The 25,779-nt window shown below is 46.2% G+C and overlaps 1 protein-coding gene across 1 annotated transcript in view; it reads right to left on the bottom strand.

The window, feature by feature from the left end:
- LOC128685445 (putative ammonium transporter 3) overlaps positions 1 to 24,087 on the bottom strand; it is a 65,507-nt gene extending 41,420 nt beyond the window's left edge. The window contains exons 1-3 of the mRNA XM_070082975.1: positions 23,833 to 24,087; positions 19,465 to 19,744; positions 12,248 to 12,405 (exon numbers count right to left, since the gene is read on the bottom strand). Coding sequence (XP_069939076.1) covers positions 12,248 to 12,405; positions 19,465 to 19,744; positions 23,833 to 24,046 — 652 coding nt within the window. The 5' untranslated portion in view covers positions 24,047 to 24,087. The remainder of the gene's footprint in view (positions 1 to 12,247; positions 12,406 to 19,464; positions 19,745 to 23,832) is intronic.
- Positions 24,088 to 25,779: the final 1,692 nt, after the last annotated feature.

Here is a 25,779-nt window from a genome sequence, read left to right as displayed (position 1 = left end):
GGGAGGAGAGTGATCACTAGTGGTGGGAGGAGAGTGATCACTAGTGGTGGGAGGAGAGTGTTCACTAGTGGTGGGAGGAGAGTGTTCACTAGTGGTGGGAGGAGAGTGTTCACTAGTGGTGGGAGGAGAGTGTTCACTAGTGGTGGGAGGAGAGTGATCACTAGTGGTGGGAGGAGAGTGATCACTAGTGGTGGGAGGAGAGTGTTCACTAGTGGTGGGAGGAGAGTGATCACTAGTGGTGGGAGGAGAGTGTTCACTAGTGGTGGGAGGAGAGTGTTAACTAGTGGTGGGAGGAGAGTGTTCACTAGTGGTGGGAGGAGAGTGTTCACTAGTGGTGGGAGGAGAGTGTTCACTAGTGGTGGGAGGAGAGTGATCACTAGTGGTGGGAGGAGAGTGTTCACTAGTGGTGGGAGGAGAGTGATCACTAGTGGTGGGAGGAGAGTGATCACTAGTGGTGGGAGGAGAGTGATCACTAGTGGTGGGAGGAGAGTGATCACTAGTGGTGGGAGGAGAGTGTTCACTAGTGGTGGGAGGAGAGTGTTCACTAGTGGTGGGAGGAGAGTGATCACTAGTAGTGGGAGGAGAGTGATTACTAATGGTGAGAGGAGAGTGATCACTAGTGGTGGGAGGAGAGTGATCACTAGTGGTGGGAGGAGAGTGATCACTAGTGGTGGGAGGAGAGTGATCACTAGTGGTGGGAGGAGAGTGATCACTAGTGGTGGGAGGAGAGTGATCACTAGTGGTGGGAGGAGAGTGATTACTAATGGTGAGAGGAGAGTGATCACTAGTGGTGGGAGGAGAGTGATCACTAGTGGTGAGAGGAGAGTGATCACTAGTGGTGGGAGGAGAGTGTTCACTAGTGGTGGGAGGAGAGTGTTCACTAGTGGTGGGAGGAGAGTGATCACTAGTGGTGGGAGGAGAGTGATTACTAATGGTGAGAGGAGAGTGATCACTAGTGGTGGGAGGAGAGTGATCACTAGTGGTGGGAGGAGAGTGATCACTAGTGGTGGGAGGAGAGTGATCACTAGTGGTGAGAGGAGAGTGATCACTAGTGGTGGGAGGAGAGTGATCACTAGTGGTGGGAGGAGAGTGATCACTAGTGGTGGGAGGAGAGTGATCACTAGTGGTGGGAGGAGAGTGATCACTAGTGGTGGGAGGAGAGTGATCACTAGTGGTGGGAGGAGAGTGTTCACTAGTGGTGGGAGGAGAGTGATCACTAGTGGTGAGAGGAGAGTGTTCACTAGTGGTGGGAGGAGAGTGATCACTAGTGGTGGGAGGAGAGTGATCACTAGTGGTGGGAGGAGAGTGATCACTAGTGGTGGGAGGAGAGTGATCACTAGTGGTGAGAGGAGAGTGTTCACTAGTGGTGGGAGGAGAGTGATCACTAGTGGTGGGAGGAGAGTGATCACTAGTGGTGGGAGGAGAGTGATCGCTAGTGGTGAGAGGAGAGTGATCACTTGTGGTGGGAGGAGAGTGATCACTAGTGGTGGGAGGAGAGTGATCACTAGTGGTGGGAGGAGAGTGATCACTAGTGGTGGGAGGAGAGTGATCACTAGTGGTGAGAGGAGAGTGTTCACTAGTGGTGGGAGGAGAGTGATCACTAGTGGTGGGAGGAGAGTGATCGCTAGTGGTGGGAGGAGCGTGATCACTAGTGGTGGGAGGAGAGTGATCACTAGTGGTGGGAGGAGAGTGATCACTAGTGGTGGGAGGAGAGTGATCACTAGTGGTGGGAGGAGAGTGATCACTAGTGGTGGGAGGAGAGTGATCACTAGTGGTGGGAGGAGCGTGATCACTAGTGGTGGGAGGAGAGTGATCACTAGTGGTGGGAGGAGAGTGTTCACTAGTGGTGGGAGGAGAGTGATCACTAGTGGTGGGAGGAGAGTGTTCACTAGTGGTGGGAGGAGTGTTCACTAGTGGTTGGAGGAGAGTGTTCACTAGTGGTGGGAGGAGAGTGTTCACTAGTGGTGAGAGGAGAGTGTTCACTAGTAGTGGGAGGAGTGTTCACTAGTGGTGGGAGGAGTGATCACTTGTGGTGGGAGGAGAGTGATCTCTAGTGGTGGGAGGAGTGTTCATTAGTGGTGGGAGGAGAGTGTTCACTAGTGGTGAGTGTTCACTAGTGGTGGGAGGAGAGTGTTCACTAGTGGTGGGAGGAGAGTGTTCACTAGTGGTGAGTGTTCACTAGCGGTGGGAGGAGAGTGTTCACTAGTGGTGGGAGGAGAGTGTTCACAAGCGCTGAATGTTCACATGTGGTGGGAGGAGAGTGTTCACTAGTGGAGAGTGTTCACTAGTGGTGGGAGGAGAGTGTTCACTAGTGGTGGGAGGAGAGTGTTCACTAGTGGTGAGTGTTCACTAGCGGTGGGAGGAGAGTGTTCACTAGTGGTGAGCGTTCTCTAGTGGGAGGAGAGTGTTCATTAGACGTGAGAGGAGTGTTCACTAGTGGTGAGTGTTCAATAGTGGTGAGTGTTCAGTAGTGGGAGGAGAATGTTCACTAGTGGTGAGAGGAGTGTTCACTAGTGGTGGGAGGAGAGTGTTCACTAGTGGTGGGAGGAGAGTGTTCACTAGTGGTGGGAGGAGAGTGTTCACTAGTGGTGAGTGTTCATTAGTGGTCAGAGGATAGTGTTCACTAGTGATGAGAGGAGAGTGCTCACTAATGGAGAGTGTTGACTAGAGGTCAGAGGATAGTGTTCACTAATGGTGAGTGTTCACTAGTGGTCAGAGGATAGAGTTCACTAGTGGTGGGAAGAGAGTGTTCACTAGTAAGAGAGTGTTCACTAATGGTGAGAGGAGAGTGTTCACTAGTGGTGAGTGTTCACTAGTGGTGGGAGGAGAGTATTCACTAGTGATGGGAGGAGAGTATTCACTAGTGGTGGGAGGAGAGTATTCACTAGTGGTGGGAGGAGAGTGTTCACTAGTGGTGGGAGGAGAGTGTTCACTAGTGGTGGGAGGAGAGTGTTAACTAATGGTGGTAGGAGAGTGTTCACTAGTGGTGAGCAGTGTTCACTAGTGGTGGGAAGTGTTCACTAGTGGTGGGAGGAGTGCTCACTAGTGGTGGGTGGAGAGTGTTCACTAGTGATGAGAGGAGTGTTCACTAGTGATGAGTGGAGAGTGTTCACCAGTGATAGGAGAGTGTTCACTAGTGGTAGGTGGAATGTTCACTATTGGTGGGAGGAGTGTTCACTAGTGGTGAAAGGAGTGTTCACTAGTGGTAGGTGGATAGTGTTCACTAGTGGTGGGAGGAGTGTTCACTAGTGGTGAGAGGAGAGTGTTCACTCGTGGTACGTGGAGAGTGTTCACTAGTGGTGGGAGAAGTGTTCACTAGTGATGAGAGGAGTGTTCACTAGTGATGAGTGGAGTGTTCACCAATGATAGGAGAGTGTTCACTAGTGGTAGGTGGAATGTTCACTAGTGGTGGGAGGAGTGTTCACTAGTGGTGAAAGTGAGTGTTCACTAGTGGTAGGTGGATAGTGTTCACTAGTGGTGGGAGGAGGGTTCACTAGTGGTGAGAGGAGAGTGTTCACTCGTGGTACGTGGAGAGTGTTCACTAGTGGTGGGAGAAGTGTTCACTAGTGATGAGAGGAGTGTTCACTAGTGATGAGTGGAGAGTGTTCACCAGTGATAGGAGAGTGTTTACTAGTGGTAGGTGGAATGTTCACTAGTGGTGGGAGGAGTGTTCACTAGTGGGAGGAGTGTTCACTAATGGTTAGAGTAGTGTTCACTAATGGTTAGAGGAGTGTTCACTAGTGCTGAGAGAAGAGTGATCACAAATGGTGAGATGAGAGTGTTCACTAGTGGTGAGATGAGAGTGTTCACTAGTGGTGGGAGGAAAGTCTTCATTAGTGATGGGAGGAGTGTTCACTAGTGGTGGGAGGACAGTGTTCATTAGTGGTGGGAGGAGAGTGTTCACTAGTGGTGGGAGGAGAGTGATCACTAGTGGTGGGAGGAGAGTGTTCACTAGTGGTGAGAGGAGAGTGTTCACTAGTGGTGGGAGGAGAGTGATCACTAGTGGTGGGAGGAGAGTGATCACTAGTGGTGAGATGAGAGTGTTCACTAGTGGTGGGAGGAAAGTGTTCATTAGTGATGGGAGGAGTGTTCACTAGTGGTGGGAGGAGAGTGTTCATTAGTGGTGGGAGGAGAGTGTTCACTAGTGGTGGGAGGAGAGTGATCACTAGTGGTTGAAGGAGAGTGTTCACTAGTGGTGAGAGGAGAGTGTTCACTAGTGGTGGGAGGAGAGTGATCACTAGTGGTGGGAGGAGAGTGATCACTAGTGGTGAGAGGAGAATGTTCACTAGTGGTGCTAGGAGAGTGATCACTAGTGGTGAGAGGAGAGTTCACTAGTGGTGCTAGGAGAGTGATCACTAGTGGTGAGAGGAGAGTGATCACTAGTGGTGAGAGTAGAGTGATCACTAGTGGTTTGAGGAGAGTGATCACTAGAGGTGGGAGGAGAGTGATCACTAGTGGTGAGAGGAGAGTGATCACTAGTGGTGGGAGGAGAGTGATCTCTAGTGGTCGGAGGAGAGTGATCACTAGTGGTGAGAGGAGAGTGATCACTAGTGGTGGGAGGAGAGTGATCAATAGTGTTGGGAGGAGAGTGTTCACTAGTGGTGGGAGGAGTGTTCACTAGTGGTGGGAAGTGTTCACTAGTGGTGGGAGGAGTGCTTACTAGTGGGGGGTGGAGAGTGTTCACTAGTGATGAGAGGAGTGTTCACTAGTGATGAGTGGAGAGTGTTCACTAGTGATGAGAGTAGAGTGTTCACTAGTGGTAGGTGGAGTGTTCACTAGTGGTGGGAGGAGTGTTCACTAGTGGTGAAAGGAGTGTTCACTAGTGGTAGGTGGATAGTGTTCACTAGTGGTGTGAGGAGAGTTTACTAGTGGTGAGAGGAGAGTGTTCACTCGTGGTACGTGGAGTGTTCACTAGTGGTGGGAGAAGTGTTCACTAGTGGTGAGAGGAAAGTTTTCACTAGTGGTGAGAGGAGAGTGTTCACTAGCGGTGAGAGGAGTGTTCACTAGTGGTGGGAGGAGTGTTCACTAATGGTTAGAGGAGTGCTCACTAATGGTTAGAGGAGCGTTCACTAGTGCTGAGAGGAGAGTGATCACAAATGGTGAGAGGAGAGTGTTCACTAGTGGTGAGATGAGAGTGTTCACTAGTGGTGAGAGGAGAGTGTTCACTAGTGGTGAGAGGAGTGTTCACTAATGGTTAGAGGAGTGCTCACTAATGGTTAGAGGAGCGTTCACTAGTGCTGAGAGGAGAGTGATCACAAATGGTGAGAGGAGAGTGTTCACTAGTGGTGGGAGGAGAGTGTTCATTAGTGGTGGGAGGAGAGTGTTCACTAGTGGTGGGAGGAGAGTGTTCATTAGTGGTGGGAGGAGAGTGATCACTAGTGGTGGGAGGAGAGTGGTCACTAGTGGTGGGAGGAGTGTTCACTAGTGGTGGGAGGAGAGTGTTCATTAGTGGTGGGAGGAGAGTGATCACTAGTGGTGGGAGGAGAGTGCTCATAAGTGGTGGGAGGAGAGTGTTCACTAGTGGTGGGAGGAGAGTGTTCATTAGTGGTGGGAGGAGAGTGATCACTAGTGGTGGGAGGAGAGTGTTCACTAGTGGTGGGAGGAGAGTGTTCACTAGTGGTGGGAGGAGAGTGTTCATTAGTGGTGGGAGGAGAGTGTTCACTAGTGGTGGGAGGAGAGTGGTCACTAGTGGTGGGAGGAGAGTGATCACTAGTGGTAAGAGGAGAATGTTCACTAGTGGTGCTAGGAGAGTGGTCACTAGTGGTGAGAGGAGAGTGATCACTAGTGGCGAGAGGAGAGTGATCACTAGTGGTGGGAGGAAAGTGATCTCTAGTGGTCGGAGGAGAGTGATCACTAGTGATGAGAGGAGAGTGATCACTAGTGGTGGGAGGAGAGTGATCTCTAGTGGTGGGAGGAGAGTGATCAATAGTGGTTGGAGGAGAGTGATCACTAGTGGTTGGAGGAGAGTGATCACTAGTGGTGGGAGGAGAGTGATCACTAGTGGTGGGAGGAGAGTGATCACTAGTGGTGAGAGGAGAGTGATCACTAGTGGTGGGAGGAGAGTGATCACTAGTGGTGGGAGGAGAGTGATCACTAGTGATGAGAGGAGAGTGATCTCTAGTGGTGGGAGGAGAGTGATCAATAGTGGTTGGAGGAGAGTGATCACTAGTGGTTGGAGGAGAGTGATTACTAGTGGTGAGAGGAGAGTGATCACTAGTGGTGGGAGGAGAGTGATCACTAGTGGTGGGAGGAGAGTGATTACTAGTGGTGAGAGGAGAGTGATCACTAGTGGTTGGAGGAGAGTGATTACTAGTGGTGAGAGGAGAGTGATCACTAGTGGTGGGAGGAGAGTGATCACTAGTGGTGAGAGGAGAGTGATCAATAGTGGTGGGAGGAGAGTGTTCACTAGTGGTGGGAGGAGAGTGATCACTAGTGGTGGGAGGAGAGTGATCACTAGTGATGAGAGGAGAGTGTTCACTAGTGGTGGGAGGAGAGTGATCGCTAGTGGTGGGAGGAGAGTGATCACTAGTGGTGGGAGGAGAGTGATCACTAGTGGTGGGAGGAGAGTGATCACTAGTGGTGGGAGGAGAGTGATCACTAGTGGTGAGAGGAGAGTGTTCACTAGTGGTGGGAGGAGAGTGATCACTAGTGGTGGGAGGAGAGTGATCACTAGTGGTGGGAGGAGAGTGATCACTAGTGGTGAGAGGAGAGTGATCACTAGTGGTGGGAGGAGAGTGTTCACTAGTGGTGGGAGGAGAGTGATCACTAGTGGTGGGAGGAGAGTGATCACTAGTGGTGGGAGGAGAGTGATCACTAGTGGTGGGAGGAGAGTGATCACTAGTGGTGAGAGGAGAGTGTTCACTAGTGGTGGGAGGAGAGTGATCACGCGTGGTGGGAGGGGAGTTATCACTAGTGGTGGGAGGAGAGTGATCACTAGTGGTGAGAGGAGAGTGATCACTAGTGGTGGGAGGAGAGTGATCACTAGTGGTGGGAGGAGAGTGATCACTAGTGGTGGGAGGAGAGTGATCACTAGTGGTGGGAGGAGAGTGATCACTAGTGGTGGGAGGAGAGTGATCGCTAGTGGTGGGAGGAGAGTGATCACTAGTGGTGGGAGGAGAGTGATCACTAGTGGTGGGAGGAGAGTGATCACTAGTGGTGGGAGGAGAGTGATCACTAGTGGTGAGAGGAGAGTGTTCACTAGTGGTGGGAGGAGAGTGATCACTAGTGGTGGGAGGAGAGTGATCACTAGTGGTGGGAGGAGAGTGATCACTAGTGGTGAGAGGAGAGTGATCACTAGTGGTGGGAGGAGAGTGTTCACTAGTGGTGGGAGGAGAGTGATCACTAGTGGTGGGAGGAGAGTGTTCACTAGTGGTGGGAGGAGAGTGTTCACTAGTGGTGGGAGGAGAGTGATCACTAGTGGTGGGAGGAGAGTGTTCACTAGTGGTGGGAGGAGAGTGTTCACTAGTGGTGGGAGGAGAGTGATCACTAGTGGTGGGAGGAGAGTGATCACTAGTGGTGGGAGGAGAGTGATCACTAGTGGTGGGAGGAGAGTGATCACTAGTGGTGGGAGGAGCGTGATCACTAGTGGTGGGAGGAGAGTGATCACTAGTGGTGGGAGGAGAGTGATCACTAGTGGTGAGAGGAGAGTGATCACTAGTGGTGGGAGGAGAGTGATCACTAGTGGTGGGAGGAGAGTGATCACTAGTGGTGGGAGGAGAGTGATCACTAGTGGTGGGAGGAGAGTGATCACTAGTGGTGGGAGGAGCGTGATCACTAGTGGTGGGAGGAGAGTGATCACTAGTGGTGGGAGGAGAGTGATCACTAGTGGTGGGAGGAGAGTGATCTCTAGTGGTGGGAGGAGAGTGATCAATAGTGGTTGGAGGAGAGTGATCACTAGTGGTTGGAGGAGAGTGATCACTAGTGGTGGGAGGAGAGTGATCACTAGTGGTGGGAGGAGAGTGATCACTAGTGGTGAGAGGAGAGTGATCACTAGTGGTGGGAGGAGAGTGATCACTAGTGGTGGGAGGAGAGTGATCACTAGTGATGAGAGGAGAGTGATCTCTAGTGGTGGGAGGAGAGTGATCAATAGTGGTTGGAGGAGAGTGATCACTAGTGGTTGGAGGAGAGTGATTACTAGTGGTGAGAGGAGAGTGATCACTAGTGGTGGGAGGAGAGTGATCACTAGTGGTGGGAGGAGAGTGATTACTAGTGGTGAGAGGAGAGTGATCACTAGTGGTTGGAGGAGAGTGATTACTAGTGGTGAGAGGAGAGTGATCACTAGTGGTGGGAGGAGAGTGATCACTAGTGGTGAGAGGAGAGTGATCAATAGTGGTGGGAGGAGAGTGTTCACTAGTGGTGGGAGGAGAGTGATCACTAGTGGTGGGAGGAGAGTGATCACTAGTGATGAGAGGAGAGTGTTCACTAGTGGTGGGAGGAGAGTGATCACTAGTGGTGGGAGGAGAGTGATCACTAGTGGTGGGAGGAGAGTGATGACTAGTGGTGGGAGGAGAGTGATCACTAGTGGTGGGAGGAGAGTGATCACTAGTGGTGAGAGGAGAGTGTTCACTAGTGGTGGGAGGAGAGTGATCACTAGTGGTGGGAGGAGAGTGATCACTAGTGGTGGGAGGAGAGTGATCACTAGTGGTGAGAGGAGAGTGATCACTAGTGGTGGGAGGAGAGTGTTCACTAGTGGTGGGAGGAGAGTGATCACTAGTGGTGGGAGGAGAGTGATCACTAGTGGTGGGAGGAGAGTGATCACTAGTGGTGGGAGGAGAGTGATCACTAGTGGTGAGAGGAGAGTGTTCACTAGTGGTGGGAGGAGAGTGATCACTGGTGGTGGGAGGAGAGTGATCACTAGTGGTGGGAGGAGAGTGATCACTAGTGGTGAGAGGAGAGTGATCACTAGTGGTGGGAGGAGAGTGATCACTAGTGGTGGGAGGAGAGTGATCACTAGTGGTGGGAGGAGAGTGATCACTAGTGGTGGGAGGAGAGTGATCACTAGTGGTGGGAGGAGAGTGATCGCTAGTGGTGGGAGGAGAGTGATCACTAGTGGTGGGAGGAGAGTGATCACTAGTGGTGGGAGGAGAGTGATCACTAGTGGTGGGAGGAGAGTGATCACTAGTGGTGAGAGGAGAGTGTTCACTAGTGGTGGGAGGAGAGTGATCACTAGTGGTGGGAGGAGAGTGATCACTAGTGGTGGGAGGAGAGTGATCACTAGTGGTGAGAGGAGAGTGATCACTAGTGGTGGGAGGAGAGTGTTCACTAGTGGTGGGAGGAGAGTGATCACTAGTGGTGGGAGGAGAGTGTTCACTAGTGGTGGGAGGAGAGTGTTCACTAGTGGTGGGAGGAGAGTGATCACTAGTGGTGGGAGGAGAGTGTTCACTAGTGGTGGGAGGAGAGTGTTCACTAGTGGTGGGAGGAGAGTGATCACTAGTGGTGGGAGGAGAGTGATCACTAGTGGTGGGAGGAGAGTGATCACTAGTGGTGGGAGGAGAGTGATCACTAGTGGTGGGAGGAGCGTGATCACTAGTGGTGGGAGGAGAGTGATCACTAGTGGTGGGAGGAGAGTGATCACTAGTGGTGAGAGGAGAGTGATCACTAGTGGTGGGAGGAGAGTGATCACTAGTGGTGGGAGGAGAGTGATCACTAGTGGTGGGAGGAGAGTGATCACTAGTGGTGGGAGGAGAGTGATCACTAGTGGTGGGAGGAGCGTGATCACTAGTGGTGGGAGGAGAGTGATCACTAGTGGTGGGAGGAGAGTGATCACTAGTGGTGGGAGGAGAGTGATCGCTAGTGGTGAGAGGAGAGTGATCACTAGTGGTGGGAGGAGAGTGATCACTAGTGGTGGGAGGAGAGTGATCACTAGTGGTGGGAGGAGAGTGATCACTAGTGGTGGGAGGAGAGTGATCACTAGTGGTGGGAGGAGCGTGATCACTAGTTGTGGGAGGAGAGTGTTCACTAGTGGTGGGAGGAGAGTGATCACTAGTGGTGGGAGGAGCGTGATCACTAGTGGTGGGAGGAGAATGTTCACTAGTGGTGGGAGGAGAGTGTTCACTAGTGGTGGGAGGAGAGTTCACTAGTGGTGGGAGGAGAGTGATCACTAGTGGTGGGAGGAGCGTGATCACTAGTGGTGGGAGGAGAGTGATCACTAGTGGTGGGAGGAGAGTGATCACTAGTGGTGGGAGGAGAGTGTTCACTAGTGGTGGGAGGAGAGTGATCACTAGTGGTGGGAGGAGAGTGTTCACTAGTGGTGGGAGGAGAGTGATCACTAGTGGTGGGAGGAGAGTGTTCACTAGTGGTGGGAGGAGAGTGATCACTAGTGGTGGGAGGAGAGTGATCATTAGTGGGGGGAGGAGAGTGATCACTAGTGGTGGGAGGAGAGTGATCACTAGTGGTGGGAGGAGAGTGATCACTAGTGGTGGGAGGAGAGTGATCACTAGTGGTGGGAGGAGAGTGATCACTAGTGGTGGGAGGAGCGTGATCACTAGTGGTGGGAGGAGAGTGATCACTAGTGGTGGGAGGAGAGTGATCACTAGTGGTGGGAGGAGAGTGTTCACTAGTGTTGGGAGGAGAGTGATCACTAGTGGTGGGAGGTGAGTGTTCACTAGTGGTGGGAGGAGAGTGATCACTAGTGGTGGGAGGAGCGTGATCACTAGTGGTGGGAGGAGAGTGATCACTAGTGGTGGGAGGAGCGTGATCACTAGTGGTGGGAGGAGAGTGATCACTAGTGGTGGGAGGAGAGTGATCACTAGTGGTGGGAGGAGCGTGATCACTAGTGGTGGGAGGAGAGTGATCACTAGTGGTGGGAGGAGAGTGATCACTAGTGGTGGGAGGAGCGTGATCACTAGTGGTGGGAGGAGAGTGATCACTAGTGGTGGGAGGAGAGGGATCACTAGTGGTGAGAGGAGAGTGATCACTAGTGGTGGGAGGAGAGTGATCACTAGTGGTGGGAGGAGAGTGATCACTAGTGGTGGGAGGAGAGTGATCACTAGTGGTGGGAGGAGAGTGATCACTAGTGGTGGGAGGCGAGTGATCACTAGTGGTGGGAGGCGAGTGTTCACTAGTGGTGGGAGGAGAGTGATCACTAGTGGTGGGAGGAGAGTGTTCACTAGTGGTGGGAGGAGAGTGATCACTAGTGGTGGGAGGAGAGTGTTCACTAGTGGTGGGAGGAGAGTGATCACTAGTGGTGGGAGGAGAGTGATCACTAGTGGTGGGAGGAGCGTGATCACTAGTGGTGGGAGGAGAGTGATCACTAGTGGTGGGAGGAGAGTGATCACTAGTGGTGGGAGGAGAGTGTTCACTAGTGGTGGGAGGAGAGTGTTCACTAGTGGTGGGAGGAGAGTTCACTAGTGGTGGGAGGAGAGTGATCACTAGTGGTGGGAGGAGCTTGATCACTAGTGGTGGGAGGAGAGTGATCACTAGTGGTGGGAGGAGAGTGATCACTAGTGGTGGGAGGAGAGTGTTCACTAGTGGTGGGAGGAGAGTGATCACTAGTGGTGGGAGGAGCGTGATCACTAGTGGTGGGAGGAGCGTGATCACTACCTTGAGATATTGATCACAGAGATCACTTCTGCTGACGTGACCAACAACAACATGAATAATGACGTATGACTGACCTCTTCAATGTTGGAACTTTCTGCTAAACTTCCACTAATCACACACGCAAATATTGTGTATTCAATGCAGTAATAAATTATGGTCTTTCGTTTTATTTTGTGTTAAGACAAGACTTTGGCTTTCATACTCTAATTTGGAAAACATTTAACTATGCATGACCAGTCTGATCTTCGCAGATCAAACAAGCTTGAGCTAGTGGGTGAACTATATAGTAATTTATCACTGATGTACATAAAATTATATTTCTGTGTACTATTAAACTGTTTGAATTTAGTTTTTTTTTTATATATGAGAAAGGCCTTGGTCAAAATAGTAACGACAGATGCAAAAGATTAAGTCTTAAATATTGTACTATAAATACATACACATGAAGGTGAAAATTACACGAAAAAAAGATCATGCTAATTTTTGTGTAAAGGAATGAGCCATTGTTAATTATATATATATATATATATATATATATATATATATATATATATATATATATATATATATATATATATATATATATATATATATATATACATGAAATAATTAATTTGTTTTACAAAGGTTATATGGCAGCCATGAAACCCCAAAGAAAAGCAATACTGTAAACACTAGGTTAGAAAATATTAAATGGGACACGTACCAGAGATGCCTCCGCAGAGATGGACGCCACACGAGCCTGCTATATCAACAACTCCCAGCTGGTAGAGGAAGCCATGGGAGCCCCAGAGCCAACCAGCTGGGATGCAGTACACAAGTGTGTTCACAGCAGAGAACACCACATACGATACAAAGTTGAATCTGTCAAGCAATGTTCGTTTAATATCTCTATTATGCAGCATATACCTATGATGTGGGCAGTGGTCCACATCCTGTAATAAGCACTATGTAACACCCACTACAAAACTTACAACAAATTATCTTACAATAAATTCCAAAAATGACATAATCATATAAACCAAATTGCTAATTTGAGTTAATGTCAAAACTTGCAAACCAACTTTAATAATCATCCGACTGGTAGTGCAAAAAAAGAAAAAAAACAGGTTTAGTTTAACCCGGTTACCTTCTCCATGCATATGATTAACGTGAGACATTTCATTATGATGGACAATTGATCTGCTAGTTCCTAGTTGTACTGTTCCACTTTCTTCACTCTCGGTAGTTAGTTCTTGTCTTAGATAATACTTTTTAAAACTTCTATTTGAGAAACCAAAATGACATTCAACATTCTCTTTATTTAATACTTGCTTAGCTAAGTTATCATCTTTGTTATTCTCCTGGAGTCATGTCGCTCAAGGGAGGTTCCTTGACGATGGTGAGGGGCTCTATGCTCCAGTTCTCTGAATTGAGCCTGAATACCTTTCATCTGCGGCCAGCAGTAACAGCCTGGTTGATCAGACCCTGATTTACCACGAGGCCGCCTAGTCTCATACCAGTTGTAGAGAGCACCTTCCAACAAGTTGGGTTACCAGTATCCTTGGCAGGTTAAATCACCATCATCAGATGTAGGCCAAACGAAATGTAAACTTTGCCAGCTGGACAATTGTCACATCTTGAGTCATTATGTACTGGAATACGATAATATTAATGAGTTCAGAGACGACTCACTCAATCAGAAATAGATAGGTCGCTTGTAACCAACCGTCAGCGTGCCTCGTTGTGCTCCCGGTTTTCTGGTGTTTTCACGGTCGCTCTTACGTGCTAGAACTTTAATTTGTGTCATCAATCCTATACGATACATCCCTCTAGCGCCTGGAACCAATCTTGGGCGGAAAACATTATATACTGAGTCAAAAAAGGAGAATTAGTGTGCATTACCTAGCAGAGTTTACTGCCAGAGGGGAATCATAGGCCTGTTTCCCGTGTGAAAAAAATAATAATAATTGAACGTTGTGTCAGAGGAAAGAAAGTCTCCCTGAAAGCATTGAGTATACATAGTGTATAGTGTATACTACAGTGGCTCCCTAGTATATTGATGATAAAGGCTAAAGTGTCATTTGAAAACAGGTGAATTTGTAAATGAAGTGATAAGCCTATAGAGGCAGGTGCCAGAAGTCGCCAGAAACTTACCACAGGTCAGCTGTTTTTAATAATCTTCCTGGCCTGCTAGTGTACTCGCATATAATCTAGTGATACCAGTGAATAGCAGAATACAGTGTTGTAGTAGCAACTAACCAGTATTATAATGGTACTTAGTGGAGTGGAGTGACTTTCATTAGTTTCTTTTTCTTGAAATACGAGACGTTACTGTGAATTTCATATAACCTGTAGTTACCAGCGGTCGCAATATACACAACGAGAAGCAATTATTACTACAGAAAAAGCGTCCTTCCTCCAAAATTTGCACCAGTCAACTATAGTGATAATATAGCATTTATTGTGGTGGAGACGGAAAAACAAAAATAGAAAAGCCAGATACAGCGATTGATAAACAAAGAGGTCGACTGTACGTCATTGTAGGAGCTGCCAGATATCACCGGCTCTTCAACACGCAAGTTATACTTTTGTATCAGTCAAATCACATATTACTCGGGTAGATAATTTCCAGTAGATCCTTCATGTGTTAGCTCAAATCACCGACCAGTATGTTTTAAATAAGTGACCCACTGATCAGAGCAGATCGACTGGTCCGAACCCTTGACTGGTCCGAACCCTTGACTGGTCCGAACCCGGGACTGGTTTCAAACAGTTTCGTTGGACAATAAAGCAGACTGTAAACGGATGGGTTTGTAGGCGCCCTTATAAACACAAACATTAAAAATCAGGAACGTGACGGTAAGCTGTCCAATATACAAAAAGAGTTAGAAACAGAAATACAAATAGCTAGAGCTTCATTTAAGGTTATTAATATAATATTCAAGAGGTTGCTAGTAGACTTGCAGTAAATCAACCATTCAAATCATTATGAAGCTGTGTGTAGTCTGTGGTCAGTCAAACAAACGGGCTACCACATGGATAAATTGTCATTTTTGTGGAAATTGGTGTCACGCTCCTTGTGCAGATATCCCAGAACTAGCTACAAGCAGTATTAAAACAGAGAAGTGTTTTTGGGTATGCCCAAATGAGGAAAATCTGTGGACTAAAATCACAAGGGTATTAAAAGAGGATAACATCAAAGCTGCTTTCATAGAAAACCTGGAAGCTTTCTACAACAGATGGGAACATAAAAAGTCCGGGCTGAATGGTACTGCCCTTGATACTGGCCATGTAGTCACAAACTGTAAGGCTGGAGGTGATGTCCTGGTAGTCAGTAAATGTGGGGCTGATAGTGCTGTCCTGGGAGACAGTAATGGTGAAGCTGGAGGTGCTGTCCTGGGAGACAGAAATGGTGAAGCTGGAGATACTGTCCTGGGAGACAGTAATGGTGAAGCTGGAGATTTTGTCCAGGTAGTCGGGAATTATACGCAGGAAGGAATACATATAAATGACCTCATAGAGGACAGGAGCCATAGTAGGGAAACAAGTGTAGTCAAAGATAAGATAAAACCAATATTGCAAACCAGAAATACCGCAGGAAATAGCAAACAAGAGGACTCCAATAGCAATAGTGAGGATAAATTACCAAAAACAACTGGTGGGAGCTCCATTGTTGGTGCTAAGGAGGATAGGAATAAGACAGGGAAACATGCACCAACAGGGAATACAGTCACAGAAACCCAAGGCAAACGGAAACCAAGCCTGTGCACATACTATGCACTTGGTATCTGCTGGCATGGGAAATCTGGAAAAACAGATGGGACATGCAACTATGACCACCCTAGAAAATGTCATGCCCATATGACAACAGGAAAATGCAAACTCCCTTCCTGTAAGCTTTTTCACCCTGAAATGTGTACCTCTTCAGTACAGGAAAGACTGTGCTATAACTTAAATTGCCAGGCATACCATCTAAAGGGGACAAAAAGATACAAAACATCCAGGCCATGGGAAAACCTGGGTAGCCACAGCCACTCAAGAGGGAGAGGTTTTTTAGTGCCAGGAAGGAAAAAAAACTGGCAGGAAATGGCAGAAATCGTACACCAAATCCAGTCATTCCTGGAGTGGAACCACAGTCGATGGCCTCCACTCCAAACCAACAGATACAGATACTAATGCCGGAAAAAAAATCCCCCCCCAGTACCAACAATACCACCAGTCCGATAACATTCTTCTTTGCAAATATACAGGGTCTAAAGCCAGCAATAAACAACAAAATACCTTTCATCCGTGGACTGCTTGCAGAGGCAAAGGCAATGTTCGCGGCTTTCACTGAGACCCACATAAAGGATCACTTGGACAACGAAATATGGATCCCAGGTTACAACCTATACAGATGTGACAGAGTGAACAGGCAAAAGGGGGGGGTTGGCCTGTACATTGCAGAGTCACTTGTTTGCACAGAACTGCTTAATGCCTCAAATGACGTAGTGGAAGTTTTAGCAGTAAAGGTCGAGAACCAAAACCTAGTCATTGTGGTAGTCTACAAGCCTCCGGATGCAACATCCCAGCAATTCCAGGAACAGCTGTTAAAAATTGACCACTGTCTGGAAAATCTTCCAGCTCCTGCACCCAACATCTTGCTCCTGGGGGATTTCAACTTAAGGCACCTAAAATGGAGGAATATAGCAAATAATATTGTTGCAGTAATAACACCAGGAGGCAGCTCTGATGAAAACTCACACTCACACGAGCTTTTAAATCTCTGCACAAAATTCAATTTAAACCAGCAAATAATAGAGCCTACTAGACTGGAGAATACACTAGACCTCATCTTCACTAACAATGATGATCTGATAAGAAATGTCACCATATCAAAAACAATATACTCAGATCACAACATAATTGAGGTTCAGACATGTATGCGTGGAGCCCCAGACCGACAAAATGAGACTAGTCACGAGGGAGCATTCACCAAATTCAACTTCAATAACAAAAACATAAAGTGGGACCAAGTAAACCAAGTCCTAACCGATATAAGCTGGGAAGATATACTAAGCAACACAGACCCAAACTTATGCCTAGAACAGATTAACTCGGTGGCACTCGATGTATGCACAAGGCTTATTCCTCTAAGAAAAAGGAGGAGTAGATGTAAAATAGAAAGAGACAGGCGCTCCCTTTACAGGCGACGGAAAAGAATAACAGAGCGGCTAAAAGAGGTCAATATATCAGAAATGCGCAGGGAGACACTGGTCAGAGAAATAGCAAGCATCGAACTTAAGCTAAAAGAATCCTTTAGGAGTCAGGAATCGCGGGAAGAACTAAAAGCCATAAATGAAATCGAAAGAAACCCAAAGTATTTCTTCTCCTATGCCAAATCAAAATCGAGAACAACGTCCAGTATTGGGCCCCTACTTAAACAAGATGGGTCCTACACAGATGACAGCAAGGAAATGAGTGAGCTACTCAAGTCCCAATATGACTCAGTTTTTAGCAAGCCGCTAACCAGACTGAGAGTCGAAGATCAAAATGAATTTTTTATGAGAGAGCCACAAAATTTGATTAACACAAGCCTATCCGATGTTATCCTGACGCCAAATGACTTCGAACAGGCGATAAATGACATGCCCATGCACTCTGCCCCAGGGCCAGACTCATGGAACTCTGTGTTCATCAAGAACTGCAAGAAGCCCCTATCACGAGCCTTTTCCATCCTATGGAGAGGGAGCATGGACACGGGGGTCGTCCCTCAGTTACTAAAAACAACAGACATAGCCCCACTCCACAAAGGGGGCAGTAAAGCAACAGCAAAGAACTACAGACCAATAGCACTAACATCCCATATCATAAAAATCTTTGAAAGGGTCCTAAGAAGCAAGATCACCACCCATCTAGAAACCCATCAGTTACACAACCCAGGGCAACATGGGTTTAGAACAGGTCGCTCCTGTCTGTCTCAACTACTGGATCACTACGACAAGGTCCTAAATGCACTAGAAGACAAAAAGAATGCAGATGTAATATATACAGACTTTGCAAAAGCCTTCGACAAGTGTGACCATGGCGTAATAGCGCACAAAATGCGCGCTAAAGGAATAACAGGAAAAGTTGGTCGATGGATCTATAATTTCCTCACTAACAGAACACAGAGAGTAGTCGTCAACAGAGTAAAGTCCGAGGCAGCTACGGTGAAAAGCTCTGTTCCACAAGGCACAGTACTAGCTCCCATCTTGTTCCTCATCCTCATATCCGACATAGACAAGGATGTCAGCCACAGCACCGTGTCTTCCTTTGCAGATGACACCCGAATCTGCATGACAGTGTCTTCCATTGCAGACACTGCAAGGCTCCAGGCGGACATCAACCAAATCTTTCAGTGGGCTGCAGAAAACAATATGAAGTTCAACGATGAGAAATTTCAATTACTCAGATATGGTAAACATGAGGAAATTAAATCTTCATCAGAGTACAAAACAAATTCTGGCCACAAAATAGAGCGAAACACCAACGTCAAAGACCTGGGAGTGATTATGTCGGAGGATCTCACCTTCAAGGACCATAACATTGTATCAATCGCATCTGCTAGAAAAATGACAGGATGGATAATGAGAACCTTCAAAACTAGGGAGGCCAAGCCCATGATGACACTCTTCAGGTCACTTGTTCTATCTAGGCTGGAATATTGCTGCACTCTAACAGCACCTTTCAAGGCAGGTGAAATTGCCGACCTAGAAAATGTACAGAGAACTTTCACGGCGCGCATAACGGAGATAAAACACCTCAATTACTGGGAGCGCTTGAGGTTTCTAAACCTGTATTCCCTGGAACGCAGGAGGGAGAGATACATGATTATATACACCTGGAAAATCCTAGAGGGACTAGTACCGAACTTGCACACGAAAATCACTCACTACGAAAGCAAAAGACTTGGCAGACGATGCACCATCCCCCCAATGAAAAGCAGGGGTGTCACTAGCACGTTAAGAGACCATACAATAAGTGTCAGGGGACCGAGACTGTTCAACTGCCTCCCAGCACACATAAGGGGGATTACCAACAGACCCCTGGCAGTCTTCAAGCTGGCACTGGACAAGCACCTAAAGGCAGTTCCTGATCAGCCGGGCTGTGGCTCGTACGTTGGTTTGCGTGCAGCCAGCAGCAACAGCCTGGTTGATCAGGCGCTGATCCACCAGGAGGCCTGGTCACAGACCGGGCCGCGGGGGCGTTGACCCCCGAAACTCTCTCCAGGTAAACTCCAGGTATGTTTCCATTCTATTATGGTGGTTTTGTAAATTTCCTGTCCCAGTTCTTCAGCAGGAACGTGTCAACAATTCCTAAATTACAAATTGAAGCCGATACATCCCATTAGGCATCGGAAAACGCCGAATTCCTGGAGCAAAATTCCGACCAGTCCTTACACAATTAAATTCAGTACGGCGTCTCTCCGGCGTCCCTACTTGCTCTTCCCAGCAGCTGATCTCCCTACCCCCCACTAGAAATTTCTCGAAAGGGACAAATCAGCATCATATTTTATTACACAATTATTATATTACTTATTTATATGTTCTACATTTAGGAAATTATGTAAAAAAAATCCACAAAGTATCTTATCCAGTGGTATATTACCAACTATTCTGGAAAAATACGCTGACTTTGCCCTCTGTAAATAACGCATTACCACTCAAACTTTTTTTCTGTGTGTGTGTGTGTGTGTGTGTGTGTGTGTGTGTGTGTGTGTGTGTGTGACCTCATTCATGTCTGCATAAATAACTCATAACGAACGTAACCAAATATAAATATGTAAACAGTTCATTACCACTAACTTGTTTAGCTATCAAAACTTTGGGGCCCAGTCCCTGGACCCATTATGTACCTTCATAATCTTGACTACCACCCACAGGATGGGTATGGTGTGCATAATAAAGATATTAAACTAACCTTTCAGCAATAGCTCCCGACACAATGGTAGTTGCTGTGGTAGCGAAGGAGAGCTGGAAGAAGAAAGTGGTATAGATGGTTCCCATGGTCTCTTCACTGGGGTTGATGGCGAAGTCTCCCCACCCACAGAACGGGTTGGTCCACTCGGACTTGCCAAAGGAGAGAGCATAGCCGAAGAGCCAGTAGGTGAAGCCTCCCAGCACCACGTCCACCACATTCTTGATCATGATGTTCGTCTCGTTCTTCATCGACACACAACCTGACTCCAGCAGCCCGAAGCCTAGCCACACCACAAGAAAATACGCTTGAGTTTCGTATATTTTGTTTAACTTCCCCTTCAAGGAAGGTTCGCTGATGCCGGTGAGGTTTTCTTATTTCAAGGAACTGGACCTGCCCTCCCCTTCCTTCATCCAACTTGAATACCTCCCATTCCCTCAGGTGTTATATGGCCCCTGAAAGGTTAGCGCTTCCCCATGAATGTATTAATACTAATGATGATCATAATGATAATATTCATAATAATAATCATAATAATAATAATTAGCATGAGGCAACGTAAATTCAGCAGCCACGAAGCCTGGTGGAGCCAGTTATATTTTGTGCAAATGGGAAAAGCTGTTTTTTGGCAACCAAACATAACCTAGCAGCCCAACTTTAACTCACACAGAGTTAAATTCATGGTTTAGGTTAGGTTAGGTTAGGTTGGTTTAACCTGTTAAGTTAGATTTGATTACAAAAAATACAACTTTTTTTTTTTAATATAGGCCCAAAAGACGACAGACTCCGCTGCACCACCAACTTAACAACTGAGAATTTGCACACTCGACTAGTGGCAAGACTCAAAACCAGCTCCTAAATTGAACATTAACTATTGTTATGAGTATCCTGTACAAGGAGATTTTTGTTGATTTCTTTAAATAATGGATTTTAGGTGATTTGCTATTGTAGTCTCACATGCATATACCATAAGTGAATGGGGAAGAGCGAGTAATGTTGTTCAGGGTACAAAGCATTTTTGAAAGCCCGTTTTTAAGAAAAATTTCTTAGAATAAGTGCTAGATGTGAGGATTCATTTTAGTTTGCTGTCAGGGGTGTATACCTCAGAATTTTCCCTTCATCTTGTGTTCCAATGAGTATTTTTACTAGTAGTTTCAAATAATACGTTAGCTATATCATATCATCTATGTGAATCATACGATTCATAGTTTTCAGACTAGAAATAATTTACAATTCTTCTTTACTTATTCTTTACAGATTACAAACAAACGGCTTGGTTGCCCATGGCTAACCAGCACCATTCTGAAATCCATTGATAAGAAACACCAATATGAAAAGCAATATAGACAGGGCTTAATACACAAAGATATTCTTAAACACTATTCATCAGTTCTCACCAAAGTAATAAAGAAAGCCAAACAACTATACTACTCCAGTAGATTCACAGACACAAGAGGAGATATAAAAAAAGACCTGGAAAACACTCTCTCAGATTCTAGGGACCCACAAACTGAAAAAAAACAAGAATATTGTTCTAACTAAACCTAATGAAACACCACTGCATCCCACTGACACAGCTAACAAGATAAACGACTTCTTCTCAACCATAGGATCTAATCTTGCCAATAAAATCCCACGTACCAATGCCCATGCCGGGGACTACCTAGATGGCAATTTCCCAAATTCCTTTTATCTTGCACCAACTGAGCCCACGGAAGTCACCGAGATTATAAAGTCACTTAAAAATAACTCGGGGAATCTGTCTCATGTCCCACCATTATTGTACAAGCGAGCGGCCCATGTCCTTTCGCATGCTATTTCATTACTTTTTAACAAGTAACTAGAAACTAGCACCTTCCCAAAACTACTCAAGATGGCAAGGGTTACACCAATACATAAAGGTGGTGACCCTACAGATTTAAACAACTATAGGCCAATATCAAACTTACCATTGCTATCCAAAATCTTTGAGAAACTCGTGCACAGGAGACTATATTCATTTATAACAGCACAAAACATACTCAACCCCTGCCAATTTGGATTCAGGAAAAATAAAAGCACTAATGATGCAATCATAAAAATGCTAGATCTGCTTTTCACAGCATTGGAAAATAAGGAATATCCACTAGGAATTTTTATTGACCTAAGAAAAGCTTTTGACACAGTAGACCACTGCATACTACTCCACAAACTTGACCATTACGGTATAAGAGGCCATGCGCTTGCATATTTCAAATCTTACCTTACTAATAGGTATCAGTATGTCACCATTAAAGACACAGCATCAGCAACACGGCCACTTGATACTGGAGTTCCGCAGGGAAGTGTCCTTGGTCCCCTGCTCTTCCTCATATACATCAATGATCTTCCAAACGTATCCCAACACCTGAAACCCATTCTCTTTGCTGACGACACGACTTATGTCATCTCTCACCCTAATCTTGCCACCCTCAACACCATTGTTAACGAGGAGCTGATCAAAATATCGACTTGGATGACAGCCAATAAACTTACGCTTAACGCTGACAAAACCTACCTGGAGTTTACCTGGAGAGAGTTCCGGGGGTCAACGCCCCCGCGGCCCGGTCTGTGACCAGACCTCCTGGTGGATCAGAGCCTGATCAACCAGGCTGTTACTGCTGGCTGCACGCAAACCAACGTACGAGCCACAGCCCGGCTGATCAGGAACCGACTTTAGGTGCTTGTCCAGTGCCAGCTTGAAGACTGCCAGGGGTCTGTTGGTAATCCCCCTTATGTATGCTGGGAGGCCGTTGAACAGTCTCGGGCCCCTGACACTTATTGTATGGTCTCTTAACGTGCTAGTGACACTATATTATGTTTGGTAGCAGAGCAGGAGTTGCGCAAATTAACATTAAGATCGACAACACTCCAATTACTAGACATAACGAGGGCAAATTCCTAGGCCTATACCTTGACAACAACCTGAATTTCAGCACCCATATCCAACACATAACCAAAAAAGTATCCAAAACGGTTGGAATCCTCTCCAAGATTCGATACTACGTGCCGCAAAATGCCCTTCTCACACTATACCACTCACTTATTTATCCATACCTCACCTATGCTATTTGTGCTTGGGGATCAACTGCAGCAACACACCTAAAGCCAATAATAACCCAACAAAAAGCCGCAGTAAGAATAATCACTAAATCCCATCCCTGGCAACACCCCCCCCCCCTCCACTCTTCATAGATCTAAACTTACTCCCTGTTCAGTACATCCACACTTACTACAGTGCATTCTACATCTACAGGACCTTAAATTCCAATATTAACCTTGACCTAAAACGATTTCTTGATAGTTGTGACAGAACCCACAGGCATAACACCAGACACAAACAGCTCTATGACATTCCCCGTGTCCGACTAAACCTTTACAAAAATTCAATGTATGTCAAAGGCCCTAAAATCTGGAACACCCTACCTGAAAACTCTAGAACTGCAGACACATTCGTCACCTTCAAAACTACCATTAGAAAACATCTTATCTCCCTGATACACCCTGTCAACTAACTACACGAATACCACCTGGTGGTTCACGCTTACACTCACTCACCCATTTGTCCATAAACAGAAATATTAATATCAATCTTAAAATAATGAATCCAAACTAGTCATAAGTTAGCCTGTGATACTCCAATACTGAAACTATGTACTATGCCAAAACAAAAGCATTCACATTGCTAAACTCACAAACTAGTATTTAGTCACTTAGCCATAACACCAACTTACCTCATAATTTGTAATATTTTAAAATTAAGAATTAAACTAAGTCTGCCCGAAATGCCTAGCCATGCTAGGTGTTCTAGTGGTACACTCTGTAATTATTATTTTACTACATGTAAACCACACAATAACCAAATTCTGTATACTCAGCATTGTAATCCTTATAGAGAATAAACTTTGAATTGAATTGAATTGAATTGAATATTAAAAGCTATATTAAAAACTATTATAAAATAATTACAAAGGTAATACGAAAATAATATTTCTAAGCCTCAAGGAACTTCTGTGGTTTTCTTGATATCTATGTTTTTCATTCCTGAGGCAGCGGATGGTCATAACATTACAAGAGGTGGTATTCTATTTTCCTCGTGTAATTTGTGAATGTAATAGTCAACTAAACTTCACCTGGCTGTCTCTAGGTTCACTTAACTGTCCTGGGCTCACCTGATTGTCATTAGGCTCACTTGTCTCCTGGGTTCACCTAACTGCCCTTAGGCTCATCTGACTGTCTCCTGGGCTCACCTGACTACCCCTAGGCTCGTCTGACTGTCTCCTGGGCTCACCTGACTGCCCCTAGGCTCATCTGACTGTCTCCTGGGCTCATCAGACTGTCTCCTGGGCTCACCTGACTGCATGGTGAAGATGATGAAAGTGGCCGTCAGTATCCAGGAGGCGTCGTTGCCGAAGTCATGAGCTTCCTCTGAGAACACACCTCCGCCCCTGGAGGTGACGGTGGAATTGAAGGTGTTGTTGAAGGTGGCGTTCTGGGTGCCGTTGACACCGAAGATAGCGAAGGGCTCCGTCACATTGACCAGGTACATATCCATCGTGTTGCCCATCTCTGCGCTGTCGGCGCTGACCTCATTTGATGCTAGGTCACTGTTAGAAGGTAAAAATCTCGTCACCGACTAGGTAATTTTTTTTTTGTACATTTCATTACTATTATAACAGAAAAGCACTGTGGCAGACCCACTGGCCGTTACCAGGTAAGTCTTTCTCACCTTCAACCCCTTTTTTTTAATCGTAAATTTGTCTCCACAATAAAGATACCGAGGTTTTGCACATGACTTAATTACATTCTGTTTTTAAACCATTGACATGTACTTATTGATCTAAGGAATTGGAATTACTCTTTTCTTTCTTAAATCAAACCTTCCATTCCCTAGGCGCTGTATGACCCTGAGAGCAAACGTTTATATTCTGAAGTGAAGTTTAGCTAGAAAAACATTACAAACCATTAATCAATACCCATGATGGATGTATTTACTGACAAGTGTGTATGTATCAGTGCATGTACACCAAGTTGTGTATGTATTCATCAATCTATATACACCGAGGAGGGGGGGTGAGGGGTGCATCCATCACTGTATATTCAATAAGAGTCATGTATACATCAACACATACATGGAGAGGTGTGCGTATAGAACAATATATAGACAAAAAGCGTTGCCTTTATTTCATACTTCATGGGTTAAAGCATTAGTAATATTATAGCTTTAGGACTGACTGAGGTTTTGATGACCTTCGTGTAGTCGACTGACCTTAAACCTCAATAATTTTACAACTGAAGTGAGAACATTGACGCAGTTACCACCATATAAGGTCTTTATACACTACCCTCTGAATATCAACCCAATGGAAATAAGTCACTCTGTCTGACTTTTTTGGGTTCTCCCAGGTTCTCTACACATATGCTGCTATGTAAGATAATCTATGTAACTGTATTTGTGTATACCTGAATAAACTTAATCAACATTCTTTGAATTTTTGTATATATTCTCTAAAAACCAGTCACTGACTCCATAGATATTACAAATGGCTATAATTATGACCATAATTTTTAAAGGAGTGGACCGGTAAGCCAGCGGAAGGCCTCGGTCAGATGACCATAAGCTCCAACGGCGGGTCATCATCTGCCTAAGACCTGCGTCAGGAAACACTTATCCTGTTTCCTAACAAACCTTCCCTAACCTAACTAACTACTTGCTTCCTGCTGTTGGAGTATTTCCACAACAAAATAAATATAATCGACTTCCAAGATATTTTGTTTCCAGGTGAACGAACTTACAGAAATAACCAGGAACCTTATGATTTCTGACCTATCACCATTGTTTGTCACTGACAGTGTTTGTCACTGACAATGTTTGCCACTGACAGTGTTTGCCACTGACAATGTTTGCCACTGACAGTGTTTGCCACTGACAATGTTTGCCACTGACAGTGTTTGCCACTGACAATGTTTGCCACTGACAATGTTTGCCACTGACAGTGTTTGCCACTGACAATGTTTGCCACTGACAGTGTTTGCCACTGACAATGTTTGCCACTGACAGTGTTTGCCACTGACAATGTTTGCCACTGACAATGTTTGCCACTGACAGTGTTTGCCACTGACAATGTTTGCCACTGACAGTGTTTGCCACTGACAATGTTTGCCACTGACAATGTTTGCCACTGACAATGTTTGCCACTGACAGTGTTTGCCACTGACAATGTTTGCCACTGACAGTGTTTGCCACTGACAATGTTTGCCACTGACAATGTTTGCCACTGACAATGTTTGCCACTGACA

Source organism: Cherax quadricarinatus, chromosome 8, assembly GCF_038502225.1.
Source record: "Cherax quadricarinatus isolate ZL_2023a chromosome 8, ASM3850222v1, whole genome shotgun sequence".
NCBI lineage: Eukaryota > Metazoa > Arthropoda > Malacostraca > Decapoda > Parastacidae > Cherax > Cherax quadricarinatus.
Note: the sequence above shows the minus strand (reverse complement) of the source record. Positions and strands in the feature narration are given on the sequence as shown.